Source organism: Leguminivora glycinivorella, chromosome Z, assembly GCF_023078275.1.
Source record: "Leguminivora glycinivorella isolate SPB_JAAS2020 chromosome Z, LegGlyc_1.1, whole genome shotgun sequence".
Classification (NCBI taxonomy): Eukaryota; Metazoa; Arthropoda; class Insecta; order Lepidoptera; family Tortricidae; genus Leguminivora; species Leguminivora glycinivorella.
The window spans coordinates 22,927,594-22,943,489 of NC_062998.1; the positions used below are offsets into that span (position 1 = coordinate 22,927,594).

Here is a 15,896-nt window from a genome sequence, read left to right on the forward strand (position 1 = left end):
GCTTATTGTTTTAATTTCAGTTGATGTCGGTTCGTTACGGGTTCAAGTTATTTCTACTCTGCTGCGATGTCCCGCCGAAGGGTGTTTTAAAAATTTCCGGAATACTACGCTTTTAAAAATGCATATCAAACATTACCACCGGGAGCTCCGAAAGTCAATGGGCAACACCCCCAAAGTTCTAGATCTAGCTTACGCCAGGACCAGGCCGAGCGAGGCGGAAATGAAACTGATGAAACGTGAAGCGCAACAGAGGGTGATTAAAGTGAAGCTGCCGCGGTTGCACAAGCGAGTGGATGCGCCGGCGCCCGCGCCGGACTCGCCCGCTCCCGCTCCTGCTGTCGCGCCCGCGCCCGCGCCCGCGCCCGCTCCGCCGCCCGCCGAGCCCGCCGCCGACGCGCCGCCGCGCTCCCTCGACTCGCCCAAGCTGCGGGACGCGCTCGCCGTCAAGCCGGCCAAGCGGCCGCGCGTGCTGCTGCCCGTGCGCACGAAAGACCCGGACCCGCCGCTCGACCCCGAGCCAGCCGCCGCCGACACGCCCCCGCCGCTCATCAAACAAGAAAACCTCGACGACGATTTGCTCGAACCGAAACAGGAGATACCCGATTGTGGCACCTTGGACTTTGAAACCGCGATATGCTCGCACACTGTGACGAAAATGATGAACGGCGAAAGGATGAAAAGCGAGAAGAGGCGTAAGACTTTCGCTTGTTTAGGGAAACTGGCCAGCGAGGACGAGGAGTGGGCGGGCGCGTCCTCGGACACGCGCTCCAGCTACCCGAGCTGCGGCACGCCCGACTCGGCGCGCGCCGACGCCGACGACCCCGTGGGGCCCGCCGACGCGCTCGCCGCCGCCGCCGCCGCCGCCGCGCACCACTACATGTACACCGAGAGTGAGTATCGAATTATACTTCTCAATATATCCCATTACCCATACCATACGCTATGATCATCCACGATCCATAAATAATATGAATAAAGTTGTTACGCTTCTCCTTGAAATAATGTATCACGTTTTATACAGACGGTGAGCGCATCAAGCTGGTGCGCATGAAGCGTGAGGAGATCATCAACTGCCACTGCGGGTTCCGCGAGGAGGACGGGCTCATGGTGCAGTGCGAGCTGTGCCTGTGCTGGCAGCACGCGCTGTGCCACAACATACAGCGGGAGGCGGAGGTCAGTGCGGGCGATCACCCACTAGATGCAGACAAACACCGAGGACTTCTCTTGTTAGTTTGTCTAATGGCCGCTGTACACATGTGGCCAACGGTTCCACCAACTTGGCCAAGCGTGTAGTGGGCAACTTGGCCGTATGTTGGCAGTTGGCGCTAGCGCTGGCCGGCCAACCGATTGGTGTCGGTTTTTTGCCCACACATCAAAGGATCTTGGCGCCAATGGCCAACTGCGTTTACACGTTGGCGCTTCATTCAGTTTGTCGTCAGCCGTCAGAGAGGACAGTAGTGAAATATTTACGAAAATAATAAGTTTTTCTTTGCCAATAATAGCAGGGGCGGCTCACTCCGCGATCCTATCGCCGCGCTACAAGTATATCCTGGCGGCCGCGGGTTCGCGGCCTACTCAGGGGTGGCGCGCATTCTCACGGAATGCACGTTCGCATTTTCTATTGTTACTTTACGTCGCGAGGTTTTTTTAAGCGATGTCCGCGGGTGGAATTTCTAATAATATTTAGTTAAATAGACATATTGAATAAAATAAATACCAAAAGACATTCTTATACAGATCTACTACTGATTAAGTCCCACGGAAAAGTTCAATAAGGCTTGTGATGTTGGAACCTTGAACAAAAATATATAAATATAGCGTATATACCTAGAAAGTACTCAAGACTTGAATATAATAGTATAACATTTAATGAGAGTATTAAATCGTTTGGATCCATTGGTAACCCTATCACCGGACGCCGCGCACGTGCGGCTCGTTTCTTTGTAAGAATGTTGTAGGTATTTAAAAAGGCGGCATTTCGGAAACATCAAAGCAGTGGGCCTTCTGTACTTGTACTATTATATATTCTGTGATAATAGTGTTGATTTTAGAAAATAAAATAACCCTGCAAATGTTTAATGTATTGCCTAAAAAAGATAAATGTGCTTATCAGAATATTCAAAAAATTGTTAATATTTCAAATAATTTAATTTTACTACGAGGTTATTATTTTTTAATCAAATTTTGCTGACAACGTAAATGACCTAGAATTTCCTAGCCTTTTCCATTCCACGTCCATCTTTCATGAAGAGCCAATGCCAAGTGATTGATTCGCCAATGTGTAAACAGCGGCTCTTATCTTGGCCAAGGGCTTCCACCAAGGGTTGGTGGAACCGTTGGCCACATGTGTACAGCGGCCATTAGACAGCGGGACAAGGGGCGGTTTATTCCGCACTTGTTTCGTACATCCGGCGGCCGCGCCGGCACGGTCCATACAGTTTGATGACCTTCACGCTGCGCTTTAGAACTCAATGCTGGCTGCTCGCGTGCGGTCCGTTGATAGTGAGCCTTCTGTACTTGTACTATTATATTATTCTGTGCCTAAGAGACGCTGGTCAGCATGTCTTACTAGCAACAAATCGTATGTGTCACTGTCAGTCTTCTTCACTTTGACTTTAAGAACATACCTCACAAGCTTAACAAAATATTGATAAATAGCCGGCTCCACACAGAGCGAGACAAACGTGCTATGTAGACCTGCCTCGGGCGAGGCAGTGCACGCGTTTTGCTCGGCCGAGCAACTTACCTCAGCTGAGGCACTTCTCAATTGGACGTTTGCCACGTGAGCAGATTGTTATAGTTGGCGTTGACATTTGTAGGTGCCGGAGAAGTACACGTGCAGCATCTGCCTGAACCCGCGTCGCGGGCGGCGGCGGCAGCGGTTCATGCACGACCAGGACCGGCTGTACGAGGGCTTGCTGCCGGGCCCGGGCGGCGGGCGCGCCTGCGACGCGCTGCGCCGCTCGCACGAGCTCTCCGGCAACCTGCTGCGCATCGAGGACGCGCTGCACGCCGTGCGAGTTAACACGCGCGTAGCACAGTATGTACACTCACCTTTATTCATTTAACCTTCAATCACTTATAACCGTCATCGGGGTTTTGGAAGCGCCGCTACTTGAAATAGTATCATTTAAAATATCATTTGAAGACCGTTTCGCCTTTGAAACCGCTAGAAAACAATAGGGAACTTGCTTGTTCGATGAGTCCGTACTAATATTATAAATGGGAAAGTGTGTGTGTCTGTTTGTTTGTCCGTCTTTCACGGCAAAACGGAGCAATGAACTGATGTGATTTTTTAAGTGGAGCTAGTTGAAGGGATGGAGAGTGACATAGGCTACTTTTTGTCTCTTTCTAACCCCCCCACTTCCCTAAAATGGGGATGGAAGTTTGTGTGGAGCATTCCGCAATTATCAAAATTAACGCGAACGAAGCCGCGGGCAAAAGCTAGTTATTTATAAATTCAATTTCTAGGTATATAATAAGTGGGATAAAAACTTATTTATAAAGTAAACGAGTTGATCGTGACGCCACTAAACTCGATTTCATATTAATTCCATATTAGCAAACCATTCAAGTTCGATTTTACAGTTTTTTTTTATATACTACGTCGGTGGCAAGCAAGCATCGTTCCGCCTGATGGAAACGTAACCTATGGACGCCTGCAACTCAAGGAGTGTCACGTGCGCATTGCCAACCTAGTTACTAAAAACACAGTTATTAAAAAGAAGCTAATTTGACTAAAAACAGTAGACATTTCTATTTGAGTGTGGGTAATATTCTTATATAATGTAATAAACTATTATATAATAAAATGTAGGTAGGCAATTCTGCCCGAGTTGCAACCAAAACCCCGATGTCTGCTTATGATATGTCATGTAGAATATTATATGTGGTGATTCATACCTAAAACGTCCTTCTGCAGTAAGCATAAGGGCTTTTTTGCTATGGAAAAGCACATAAGTTCAAATTTGAACTTTAACAGCTGTCAGACTAGGATTTAAAAAGGCCTTAATATGGTACAATATGCTATAATATAATGGAATACTTGAACTCTCGCGTTTTGTGCATAATATTAAATGTCACTTACGTAACGTGGTAAAATAATGTGATTTTATCTCCATAGGGTCACGGGAAGTCTTATGACAAAGACGTAAATTTTTAATGCTAAGCAGGCACAGCGAATGGGTTAAGTGTGAGTGGTTGCCTGGCCCCGTAGCCGAATGGCATTTCTCCGACGCCAAACGAAAGCGATACGCCGCTGGCTCTGTCGCGCCAATACGCAAGCGCGATAGAGATAGATATCTACTAGCGCTTCGTTTCGTGAGCGTTTCGTGAGCGATTGTGCCATTCGGCTAGCCACCCAGGACGCTGGACGACATTCGAAAAACTGCGCACATAGGATTAGGTGTATTTCACTAAAAAATCTGGCCAAAATTATTTATACATATACATATCTATATGTAGTTCTATTGTGTCAATCCAAATACCTATGCTATTTTAATTTGCCGATTGATGTACCTAGTGTTGTATCGCTTATGTACCGGTCAATTGTGGAACAAAACATTCTTCAAGTTATGATTCATGATTATTTGATAAACAGCTACTATCTGATCAATCAGACGACCCTTCATCACTGTCATCTCCTGAACCTGATGACAAATCATCTGACTATGTTTGGGCCAAGCATCATATCAGCAGGGCTAAGTGGTTTCGCTGATTTTAGAGGCTTAGGCTACTCAAAAACGGATCTGACGTAAGTAGCAGCCGATTTAAGACGTCTATATTGCACTGTTTCCTCGAGAATTTCCGTGAAAAGCTCCTCCTAAATTCTCGAAGTGCTTATTTCTAGCCGCGGATGCCTCTTCAGACAAATTTCCTATAGGAAGAAGAAGGGCATGTTTTTATTACAACAAGACCATGCATTAAAATTTTGTGCACGGTTGGGGTCATTGGCTTCCAAGGATACAATTGGACATAGAGCTTTGCCGTGTCGTCGCAATTCGTCCCAAATTTATTTAAATATATATTTTTGGCCACTCGATATTACTTCGAATATTGTTGCAAACTTCTGTATCAAGTTAAGATCGATCTCTGTGATGTTGGGAAAATTCCTTTCTGGACGACCAGCAACAGTGTTACGAGCGACCGGTATTTCCAAAATTAACCATTATTTATTGTTCATCAAGAACTTATTTTTTCTTCTCTTTTAGACCTTTGCCACCTAGTCTTAAACTCCCAGGTCACATTCGCAAATTTGAGGAGAAACTTATCTTTCTGGCCTTGTGGGAATGTGGCAGAATTCGTAATTTTAGTCATTACTGTATCAAGTTTTTGTAGAAAATCGGGTTCGTCACAGTCTTTGATCATACAAAAAATATATTCTCTGGTCACTACCCAGAAGGACCTGCGATGATAATAAATCATAAAATATTAATGAACTAAAACTATGGAAACACAAATTGTTATATAGCGTATAATCCGTTTCCATAGTTTTATTTCATGAGTAACTATCTCGGTAACTGAACACAATATTCAGATTTTTTTTTCCGGCCGCAAAACCCCGATGAATGGGTAATACGGCAGTATCGCTTTGTTTGGTAATATGGCTTAGCAAATTAATGGGCACTTCTGGGCACTCTAATTTTATATAAAATTGCTAGAGAATTAAATGTCCTATTGAATAAGAAGAAGAACAACTTTCGGCCTTTTGACTTCCAGTCAAATTCGTAAATTAATAGTGCAAGAGAGTACGAGTAATTACTGAAACTTGATATTAAATGTATATAAGCCATAATAAGAAAATAATATTTAAACTAAATTTAATATACCTGCCATACCTGGTGAATCCTTTTCCTGAACAGACATTTTAAAATATCAACTTATTTGTTGTCTAAACAACGCATTATAATAGGTACTTGTTATCGAATTCTGCTTTCGTAGATGTGTTTAGCAAGAGCGGTTAAATGACACCGATTTAACAAGTACCCACCGCACGCAGCGATAAAAAATATTGTTCTAGTATCTATGAAGTATATGACTAACGAGTTCAGCTACTCTTTTCCTGGGTTCTACGTGTTGATACATTCGACTAATGGCCAGCTTTTTAGTGAAATACCCCTATGTGCTGCGGGGCACCTCTGGGTGAGACTAGCTCAGGACTGGGATAAGTGGCGTACATGAAGGGAGGCCTATGTTCAGCAGTGGGCGGTTAACGGCTAAATGATGATAATGATGAACATAAAATAAAGAAAATACAAATGATTAAAAAGTGAATGTAAGGGTTAAGGGGGAAATACATTACTCATACTACCCAGGGATAATTATGTGGGACTCCCTATCCTGATGAGACCAGTGGTTTACTCGCTAAAACCCCTATGTCGATATATGCTTGCTGTAGGGCGAAGTCCGAGGAATGTCCAAAGTGCTCTACCACTACCTCGCCAGATCAACCTATTGGCTACGTGCACGGCAAGTACGCCATCTACCATGTGAACTTCGAGTGGCAGTTGTCAAAAAATGACATGTAAACAAATATATATTTTAACGATTTTTCGTTAATTTTAAATAAATCGAATAACAAGAGCTACTATTTCAAGTGTAATAGATATATGTAATGGATAGATAGATTATAAAGACATGGATATAATAATAAAAATCAGTTTTCATAGCATTACTCACGGTATAAACTTCCAACCCCAGACCACAGAAAGAGGCAATAAATTGGTGCTGGCAGGGCATATAAGGAATCTTGAAGAACATAGGAGTAATGGTAGAAGTTCTACGAGTGTGTGATATATTCGCTAAACCTCCGTCCCGTTAATGCCATATACAACAAGTCTAAACGTAAGTACCTACTACCTAGTCATGTCCGCGGCCGCAGAAATTTTTGACACGGGCCTATTCCCAGGACAGGCCTGAATCTTTAAGCATAATCTTTTACGGCAGGAAAAATACTAACAGCGTATGAAGCTTAAATATAATTTATTATAATGTTTTGTTTTGACATATCACTTTCGTTTTCTTTTCACGGCAGCTATCCATTTATTTCTTTAATCCAATTTCCAGTGTGCTCTAGGAAACGCATAGAACGTGCAACGACTATTTATGCCATTCTTTTTACAATTAACATCGAAACAACATTGGTGCCCCATTTCAAACATTACACATAGTATTATATTGTTATGAGTTTTGATAGATGACAAGCCATTTTTAGTGTCGATTTTGACGGCGATCGCTTTGCTTACCCCCTCCATGCACTTCGCACGAAGCCAATGATAATTTTAGTTAGGTATATGTATTTGCAGTGCCTCTTCAGGGTTCAAGTTGTGCTATACTGATTACCTAGGCGAGGCCCGCGCGGCATAATATGCTCATAACACATTTAACGTCGTTTTTTAGGTACTGGATATCACTCGTTAGGAAAAAATATACTAACAATAACATTGTGTCATAAATAATAGTTATTTGTTTTACAAGGGGGCAAAGTTGTTGTTTAACTGCGACGCGAAACGCCGCAGAAATGTAGTCTGGCTCCGTCGCGCCAATATGCAAGAGCGATAGAGATAGATAGCCACGAAAGAGATACTATCGTGAGCGTTTGTGTAACCGGCTACGCACACTCTTGTTGTTGTTATATCATATCTGCAAAGGCCGCTGTGTAGCTGTACACATTAGCCCAAGATTGTGGGGCGTGGGCCAGCCCCCTGGGCCAAGATAACGAATCCAAAGTGTCGCTGTTTACACATTGGTGAACCAATCATTTTGCATTGGCTCTTCATAAAAGATGGACGTGGAATGGAATAGCTTAGGTAATTTTCGTTGCCAATAATAAACTCGTATAACTAATAAAATCAAGTCATCTGAAAAATTATGAATTTTCGAAACATATTTAATTAATTACCTAAAAAACACTAACGTGCATAAGTATCACAAAGTATTTGAAAGGATACTTATTTTTTTTTAATCAACCCTATAATTTGCATAGAATAACGTATTATTTTCATAAATCTTTCAATCTTACATTATCTGGCGAATCATGACAAACTAAACAAAGCGCCAACGTGTGAACACAGTTGGTCATGTGCGCCAAGATCCTTTAATGTGTGGAGTGGTGTCCACACATCAAAGAATCTTGGTTTATAAACCGTCACCATTCGGTTGGCCAGCCAAAGTTGGCGCCAACTGTCAACATACGGCCAAGTAGCCTTCTGTAAGTTGGTGTATTAAGGCAAGAAAATAAAAAGCAACTTTTACAATTCATAAATATTTACACGAATAACCAATTATGTACATAAACATTACATAAAAAATACTGGTGCAGGAGCACCATCGTGCTGGTAATACATTTGACGTACAAACTGCAAGGGAACGTCTTCAAGTAAGTCATTGAGGGTGATCGTCAGAAAATCCAGGTAAATTTCTCCGTTCAGACTTCAGACGGGGCAAAAATACCGGACCGAGAATGTATGGCCCTATTATTCCTGCCCATACGTAGAAAATCGGTGTTGGAATGAGTCTTCTTCGGCAAGATGAGGATTTTCGTGTGCCCACATGTGCCTGTTATGCTGGTTAAAAAGGCCTTGCCTCGTGAAGGTACACTCATCGGTCCACAGGATGTTTCTGTTGCAGTCTTCGAGGAACCACTCGCAAAATTCAACACGGGGCGCATAATCTTGGGGGTTTAACTCTTGACACAGACGATAGTGAAAAGGATGTTGATAGTCGTCTCTCAAAATTTTCCAAATAGCCTTGTGACTGCAGTGAAACCGACGACCAGCTTGTCGTGTGCTAGCCGTCGGATTAACGCGAAAATGCTCTAAAACGGCCTCCTCGAAAGCAGGGTCCACTTCAGCTTGTCTTTCTCTGGCATAGGTGGTCGAAAAGAACCGTAGTCTCGAAGCTGTTGAGTAGCTGCGGCCATGGTGGCATTCGACACGGCGACGCCAAACTCCTCATGATAACGCCTTACCGCTAAGTTGTTAGCGTTAAGTGCTAGCGTTCTCACCATTTCACAATATTGCACATTTGTGTATCTAATTGCCATGATAATTGAATTAATTATAAACGCAATGAACAAACTTCAAATGAGTTGAACTGACAAACAACGTCAAGCTTGTAGCGGAAAAAATAATCATCCAAGTAACCAGTCATTATTACCAAAATACTTCTCAATACTGAAAAAGGTATACAACCTCTAGCAATGTGAAATGCACAAAGTTGTATTAAGAATTTGTAGACTGGGCATGCAAAAAATAACTAAAAATGCAAATATAAAAAAAAAATATTACCCCCATCAAGATATAGCTCAATCGATTCTACTCTCGATTCTGAACAAACGATTTTCAGGTTTTTAGTGTTAAGTGAAACACGGTGTATATTCGACATATATAACATTTTTTTTTAATAAAATGTAAAAAGTTTTCTTTAAATACCTGTTAAATGTATTCTCATTTTTTTGTTATCACCCGTTAAAAAACGAATGTTAATGCTAATGAATTCAAAGTGTGTACCACCGTTTTCAACACAAAGATGGATCCTTAAACGGATTTTATTATTTAAGTTTAAAAAATTGTTCTTTATTTCTTCGGAAGCTGTTCGAATTCTTAGTAACAATTAGCACCTTATCTTTTAGAGTTCTCCAAAGAAAATAATCAAGCGGGGTCAAGTCGGGTGACCGACCGGACCAAGCTAGAACGTTGCTTCCGCGGCCAATCCATCATCCAGGGTAGCTTTCATCCAGCCAATCACGAACTCTGAGGCCGAAGTGGGCTGTGCTGAAATCACATATTTCTTCGGGTTTCCAAATCCACGTTTTCTAGCAAGTCATTTAATTCATTCTTCTTCAACCTAGCGTTTTCCCGGCCTAGCGCCAGTCATTTAATTCATTATTAAGAAATAATTAATAATTTTTTGAATTTAGTTTATTTGGAAATATGACGGGACCTATCAATTTATTCCCAATAATCCCAGCCCACAAGTTCATTGAAAATTTGTGTTGGTAGGAATTTTCCCCCTTTGCATGGGGATTTTCTTCTAGCCACTTTCCATGTTGATTATGGGTATTAAAAACTCCGTCCCGCGTAAACAGCGACTCATCTGACATAATATTTTGTTCAAAAATCCTGGGTCTTCTATTAGTTTTTGATTTACTCTCTGGCAAAATGCAACTCTTGCTAGCCCGACATTGTCGGTAAGTTGTGCGGTAAGGATGCAGCCCGTACCGTTTCCACACTTTTAATACAAGCCTGTAGTAAAATTAACATTTACTATTCTCGCCACTGCTCTTGCCGATAAAGTGGGGTCTTCTGTAATCAAATTGATAAATCGATTCTCTATTTCTCGATTCTCATAAATATTTAAAACTCTTTCCTTATGAGCCTTTTCAAGTCCTTTTTCCCGAAGCTGTCGGTGGGTGTCTGTTGTCTGAGAAAGTTTCATGGTGTGGTACGCGACGATTCGGGTATATTCTTTTTCTATACCAGCACTTAAATCTGTCAATTAGATTATTGTCAGCGGTATCCAAATTAACTTCATTTGAGTAATAATAAGAAAGTCTATTTGTCTATAGGTTCATATGATAACTGCTGAGCAGTAATAATAATAATACATGTTTATAATTGCTTAAATATCTAAATTACATTGAATAAATAACTAAAATTTGTTCAACATGTTACTATTGGGTTGGTAAGAAAGTAATGAGCGAATCATAACCAATATTGTAATTTTTATTTAATTTATTATTTTAATCATTTATCAAAAATATAACGGCCTTCGTTATCTACTACTTGTCTCCATCGTTCTGGTAAAGAATGAATAGCATCGGCGAAGAAGTTCTTAGGTTTAGATTCAAAAAACTCAGCTATGTACTGTCGTAGATGGGCTTGATCATCGAACTTTTTTTCATTCAAGGCATTGCTTAGCGATCTGAACAATGCGTAATCCGTAGGTGCCAAGTCTGGAGAGTACGGTGGATGAGGTATCACTTTCCAACCTAGCTCCAATAGCTTTAGCCGAGTCACTTTTGCAATGTGTGGGCGAGCATTGTCGTGTAAGAAAAAAACTTTAGCATGCTGTGGACGATTCTGACAGATTTTTTGGTTTAAATTTTCAAGCTGATTACAGTATACTGATGCGGTAACAGTCATTCCACTTGGTAGGAGTTCCCAGTGAATAATACCATAAATATCCCACCAAACGGACAGCATAACTTTTTTCGGGTGAGGCTCTGTTTTTGGTGCCTCTATTCCTTTTTCGTTTGGAGCTAGCCACTGACGTTTGCGTGTGTGATTTATATATAAGACCCATTTTTCATCTCCAGTGATAAGATGGTCCAACCAGTTAAATGTGCGGCGAAAAGACAGAAGTTGTATGCAGATATCGGCACGGCGGTTTAGTTGATCTCTATCAAGTTCGTGCCGTATCCAAACACTGTATTTGTAGTTTTTTCCCAACTCGTGTAAATGTGTTTCTATGGTGACATGAGAGCAGCCTAACTCGGTAGCAAGAGTACGACTCGTTAGCCTCGGATCTCCTTCAATTAAGGTTTTTAATTTGGCTACATCAATCTTCACCGGTCGACCAGACTTAGGTTGACCTGATAATGAAAAGTCGCCACTACGAAACCGCTGGAACCATCGTTTCGCCGTGGCCTCAGACACAACTTCAGGAGCAACACGCTGACATATATTACGCACTGCTTCGGCGGCTGAATGGCCAGACTGAAATTCATATAGTAAGCAATGCCTTACATGCACTTTTAATTCGTCCATTTTCTTCCTTATATTAGCTCGGCGACAGCTAGTGAATGACTGACGAGAAACTGTGCGACTCGCCCTTTATATACTTTCGACCATAGAAGATTCTAGAACTCTCTCAAAAATTTTATGTGGAATTCAATCGATCGCTCATTACTTTCTTACCAACCAAATACTTTTGACTTGAACTACTTGAATGACAATTCTAGATAGTCATATCTAGAGTGCATTTGATTATTTGGATTAAAATAATATACACTTTGCGTAATGTATTTTTATGACATAATTTGACGTATATTGTTTTAAAAATATATAGTTGATCCGAAAAGGCTTTGTACCGTAGAGGTGTAATCCTAAGAAGTTAAGTATTTATTTTGTACTTAAGAACAAAGTGAATTTTTAAATGTATTTGTTTTTTTTTTGCCAACCGTACCATTTGCCACGAAAAGTGCACCTTGATATAGGTAATTCCACGGAGGTTGAAGTGAATGATAACACACACAGCTAAATGAAGATTAGTACTGATTGCAAAAAAATGAATGAATGAAATGAGTGAGTGAATGTAAAAAAACCAATTAATATATTTTTGAAAAACATTATTATTTATTGATATACTTATCATTAATGGTATTAAAAGCAGTAATGGTATTATCCGGTGAACTTTATAGCTCATTATGAAATTTCACTTCCAAATAAGTATTCAGCTATCGATATATTTTATATCGGAAGGATGTCCCTATGTTATAGGTAATTCCACGGAGGTTGAAGTGAATGATAACACACACAGCTAAATGAAGATTAGTACTGATTGCAAAAAAATGAATGAATGAAATGAGTGAGTGAATGTAAAAAAACCAATTAATATATTTTTGAAAAACATTATTATTTATTGATATACTTATCATTAATGGTATTAAAAGCAGTAATGGTATTATCCGGTGAACTTTATAGCTCATTATGAAATTTCACTTCCAAATAAGTATTCAGCTATCGATATATTTTATATCGGAAGGATGTCCCTATGTTAATTGACGTTATTGCTACCGCGACTTCTATGTCTGCTAATAAGTAATGAAAAAATAGGTAAACACCATTTTAACAGCTACGATGATAAAATAAGGCAATCTATTACATATTATCTTTGATTTCTACGATTAATGTTACAATCATAATCTGACAATTAATTAATCACATACGAGATATTTTATTTTCTGTTTTGTTTGAAAATTGTTCTATAGACGTAATTCTTAACAAAATAGTTAATAGAAACTTTTTGGTATTTCTTGCAATTCACTGTTGAATCTGCAGTCGGTACACGGTAAGAACACTAATTTCAAAATCTCGTTGTCTTTACATGACAGTGTTATAGTGTGCGTGGCCTCAACTGAGTTGAAACTACCTATAATTGACGTTATTGCTACCGCGACTTCTATGTCTGTTAATAAGTAATGAAAAAATAGGTAAACACCATTTTAACAGCTACGATGATAAAATAAGGCAATCTATTACATATTATCTTTGATTTCTACGATTAATGTTACAATCATTGAGGTATATGTACTACGTACTAGAGGCGACGTTGCCAAGCAAAAACACTGCACATGCTGACAAATGCGCGGGGTGCGGGGAGCGGTTATTTACGCGTAGAGTAGGTCTACCACCAGATGTGACACATTATTATATTCTGCCTAACGGGAATTTTACATTATAGTTAAATACGGATATTCTAGTCAAACTTATTTATTTATTTACAACTTAAACAATAAATTAATACAAAATAAATGTGCTGTATTTATCTTCTTCTTTAAAATACACAATGAACATATATATGTGTGGTCAGTTGGTAACCAAGTTTCCTCAGCACGATTTTTTTGGACAAAGCGTATAAATTGTTCCATTTTTTCATGACCAGGCCGAAGAAAACTGCAAAAAGTGAGCGTGCTAAAAATACAATTTTACTCAAAAACTATTAACTATATATATTAAAAAAATATATTTTTTTTAATATTTTAGTAACATAATTATTGAAATAGTAAGTAGTTACTTATTAATTTTCCAAATAGAAATATTTATATTTCGCAACTCTATTAGAGATGAAACACATTACATATGTAGTAGGAACAGTGTAAATGGCACATCTGCGCGGTTAACTTTTTATAGTCTATGATTGCGTCACCAAAATGGCGGCAGTGTCGCGCCCGCTCGCGAGTTTGTAGAATATTCAATCTTAAAATATTATAGACGAGTTTTTTGTTTAATTTACCGATGAAATGTCACACCTTGGCTTTTATTTGATTTCCTCGAGTGATTAGTACAATTTTTAAACACACAAGAAGGCATTATTCACGTGGAAAGTAAATGCATCACGGCACGTCACTGCACCGCAAGGACCCGGTAAGGACTGACAACGTTGCGGTCCAGTGGACCGCAGTGCGTTGTGTAAAAATTCTCTTAGCAACGTCGCCTCTAGTACGTAGTACATATACCTCAATGGTTACAATCATAATCTGACAATTAATTAATCACATACGAGATATTTTATTTTCTGTTTTGTTTGAAAATTGTTCTATAGACGTAATTCTTAACAAAATAGTTAATAGAAACTTTTTGGTCTTTCTTGCAATTCACTGTTGAATCTGCAGTCGGTACACGGTAAGAACACTAATTTCAAAATCTCGTTGTCTTTACATGACAGTGTTATAGTGTGCGTGGCCTCAACTGAGTTGAAACTACCTATAACGATCTTTAGTTATTACAAACAATTGGTTGCTAGGAAATTCGATGTTGATACAACGGTGAACGACGCTATTAACATTAATTTTAAGTTGAATGATGATATTGTTCGTAACTTCGTACATTGATGATGAAGATGATGACTCATAGAAAAAGTATTGTATACTAGGGATATAATTAAGTTTTTCACTCTCGTACCGTACTATTATTTAGGCTACTCAGCAAGCTCCGTGGCCTAAACATGGTACTTGACTGAAAAGCTCTGTATCTATTCATGATTGTTTTAAAATACTATTATACAATTTTATAACTGACTCTACTTTTTCCGTATGTATCAAATAAATATACCAGGGGTACCAAATTTCTCTAACGAGCCTGATTAAAGCCTTAATTTTATTTTCCGAATACATTGTCGGATCCGCTCCATTCTATACCAAATTACAGAACCGGAGAGTGGTTACAATAAAGCCTCCGCCACACATAAAGCGTTTTGATAGCGTAGTGCAATGACAGCGGTGCGCCGTTGGAACGCTGGCGTTCCGCTCGCAATCCGCGCGCATTCCGCTCGCAATCCGCGCTCGTTAGTTCCCGCCGGCGTCCGATGGGCGCAACGCCAGCGTTCGTCCGGGGCACCGCTATCGTTGCGCTCCGCTGACGCTCCGCTACCGCTCCGGCTACGCTATTAAAACGCGCATGTGTGGCCGAGCTTACACGGTTTACAAGGTTTGGATAATAATAACATGAATAATATGTACAGTCATCAACTCGCCACACGGGAAATCGGGAATGTTAGACGGAGAAGCGTGGGTGAGATTACTGTAAGTCACATCAGCATAATCCAAGATGGGTAAAACGAGGGCTATTCGTAGTTTTTTTTCTCTTGAATATTGTAATTTCTACATGGTACATTTTCAGAAACATGAAAATGAATAATTTTATTGGGTTATAAAATTAAACATTTATGTCACTTGAAATATGGAAAATGAAGACGTAAAAATAACACTAAAATTCTTATAAAAATAGTTTAAATTAAATACAAATAAAGCTTATTAGTGGCAAAAAATATATTACTTTTCGACTAACAAGGGGCCTCTACGTGTTGGCTTCGGCCCCACGCACGCCTTCCAAATGCCCGGGACCCCATGGTCCCGAGAATTTGTAACAGACATACAAATAATACTTTGTTTAATGCAGTGTAAAAATTGTAATATTTCGGTATATCCGCTTCATGTTTTATACTCTTATTTGTGTGGCTTAACTTCAAACTTGGGTAAATCCATTCTGCTATAAGGTTTATTATCTTTTAGATCAATATTATATTTTTTATATACCTATTCAACCTTAAAGCAGAATGGATTTACCCATGTTTGAAATTAAGCGACACATTTATACTCGTAGTGCTTTTCAACA

At 39.9% G+C, this 15,896-nt stretch overlaps 1 protein-coding gene across 5 annotated transcripts in view; it reads left to right on the plus strand.

The window, feature by feature from the left end:
* LOC125240622 overlaps nucleotides 1-15,896 on the plus strand; it is an 80,846-nt gene that overhangs the window by 20,060 nt on the left and 44,890 nt on the right. For 4 of the 5 annotated variants that reach the window (XM_048148591.1, XM_048148590.1, XM_048148592.1 and 1 more), the window contains 3 exons: nucleotides 21-890; nucleotides 1,022-1,173; nucleotides 2,820-3,040. In XM_048148591.1, coding sequence (XP_048004548.1) covers nucleotides 21-890; nucleotides 1,022-1,173; nucleotides 2,820-3,040 — 1,243 coding nt within the window. Of the gene's footprint in view, nucleotides 1-20; nucleotides 891-1,021; nucleotides 1,174-2,819; nucleotides 3,041-6,699; nucleotides 6,842-15,896 lie in introns of those variants that run through there. The other variant, XM_048148594.1, reaches the window with a different exon arrangement.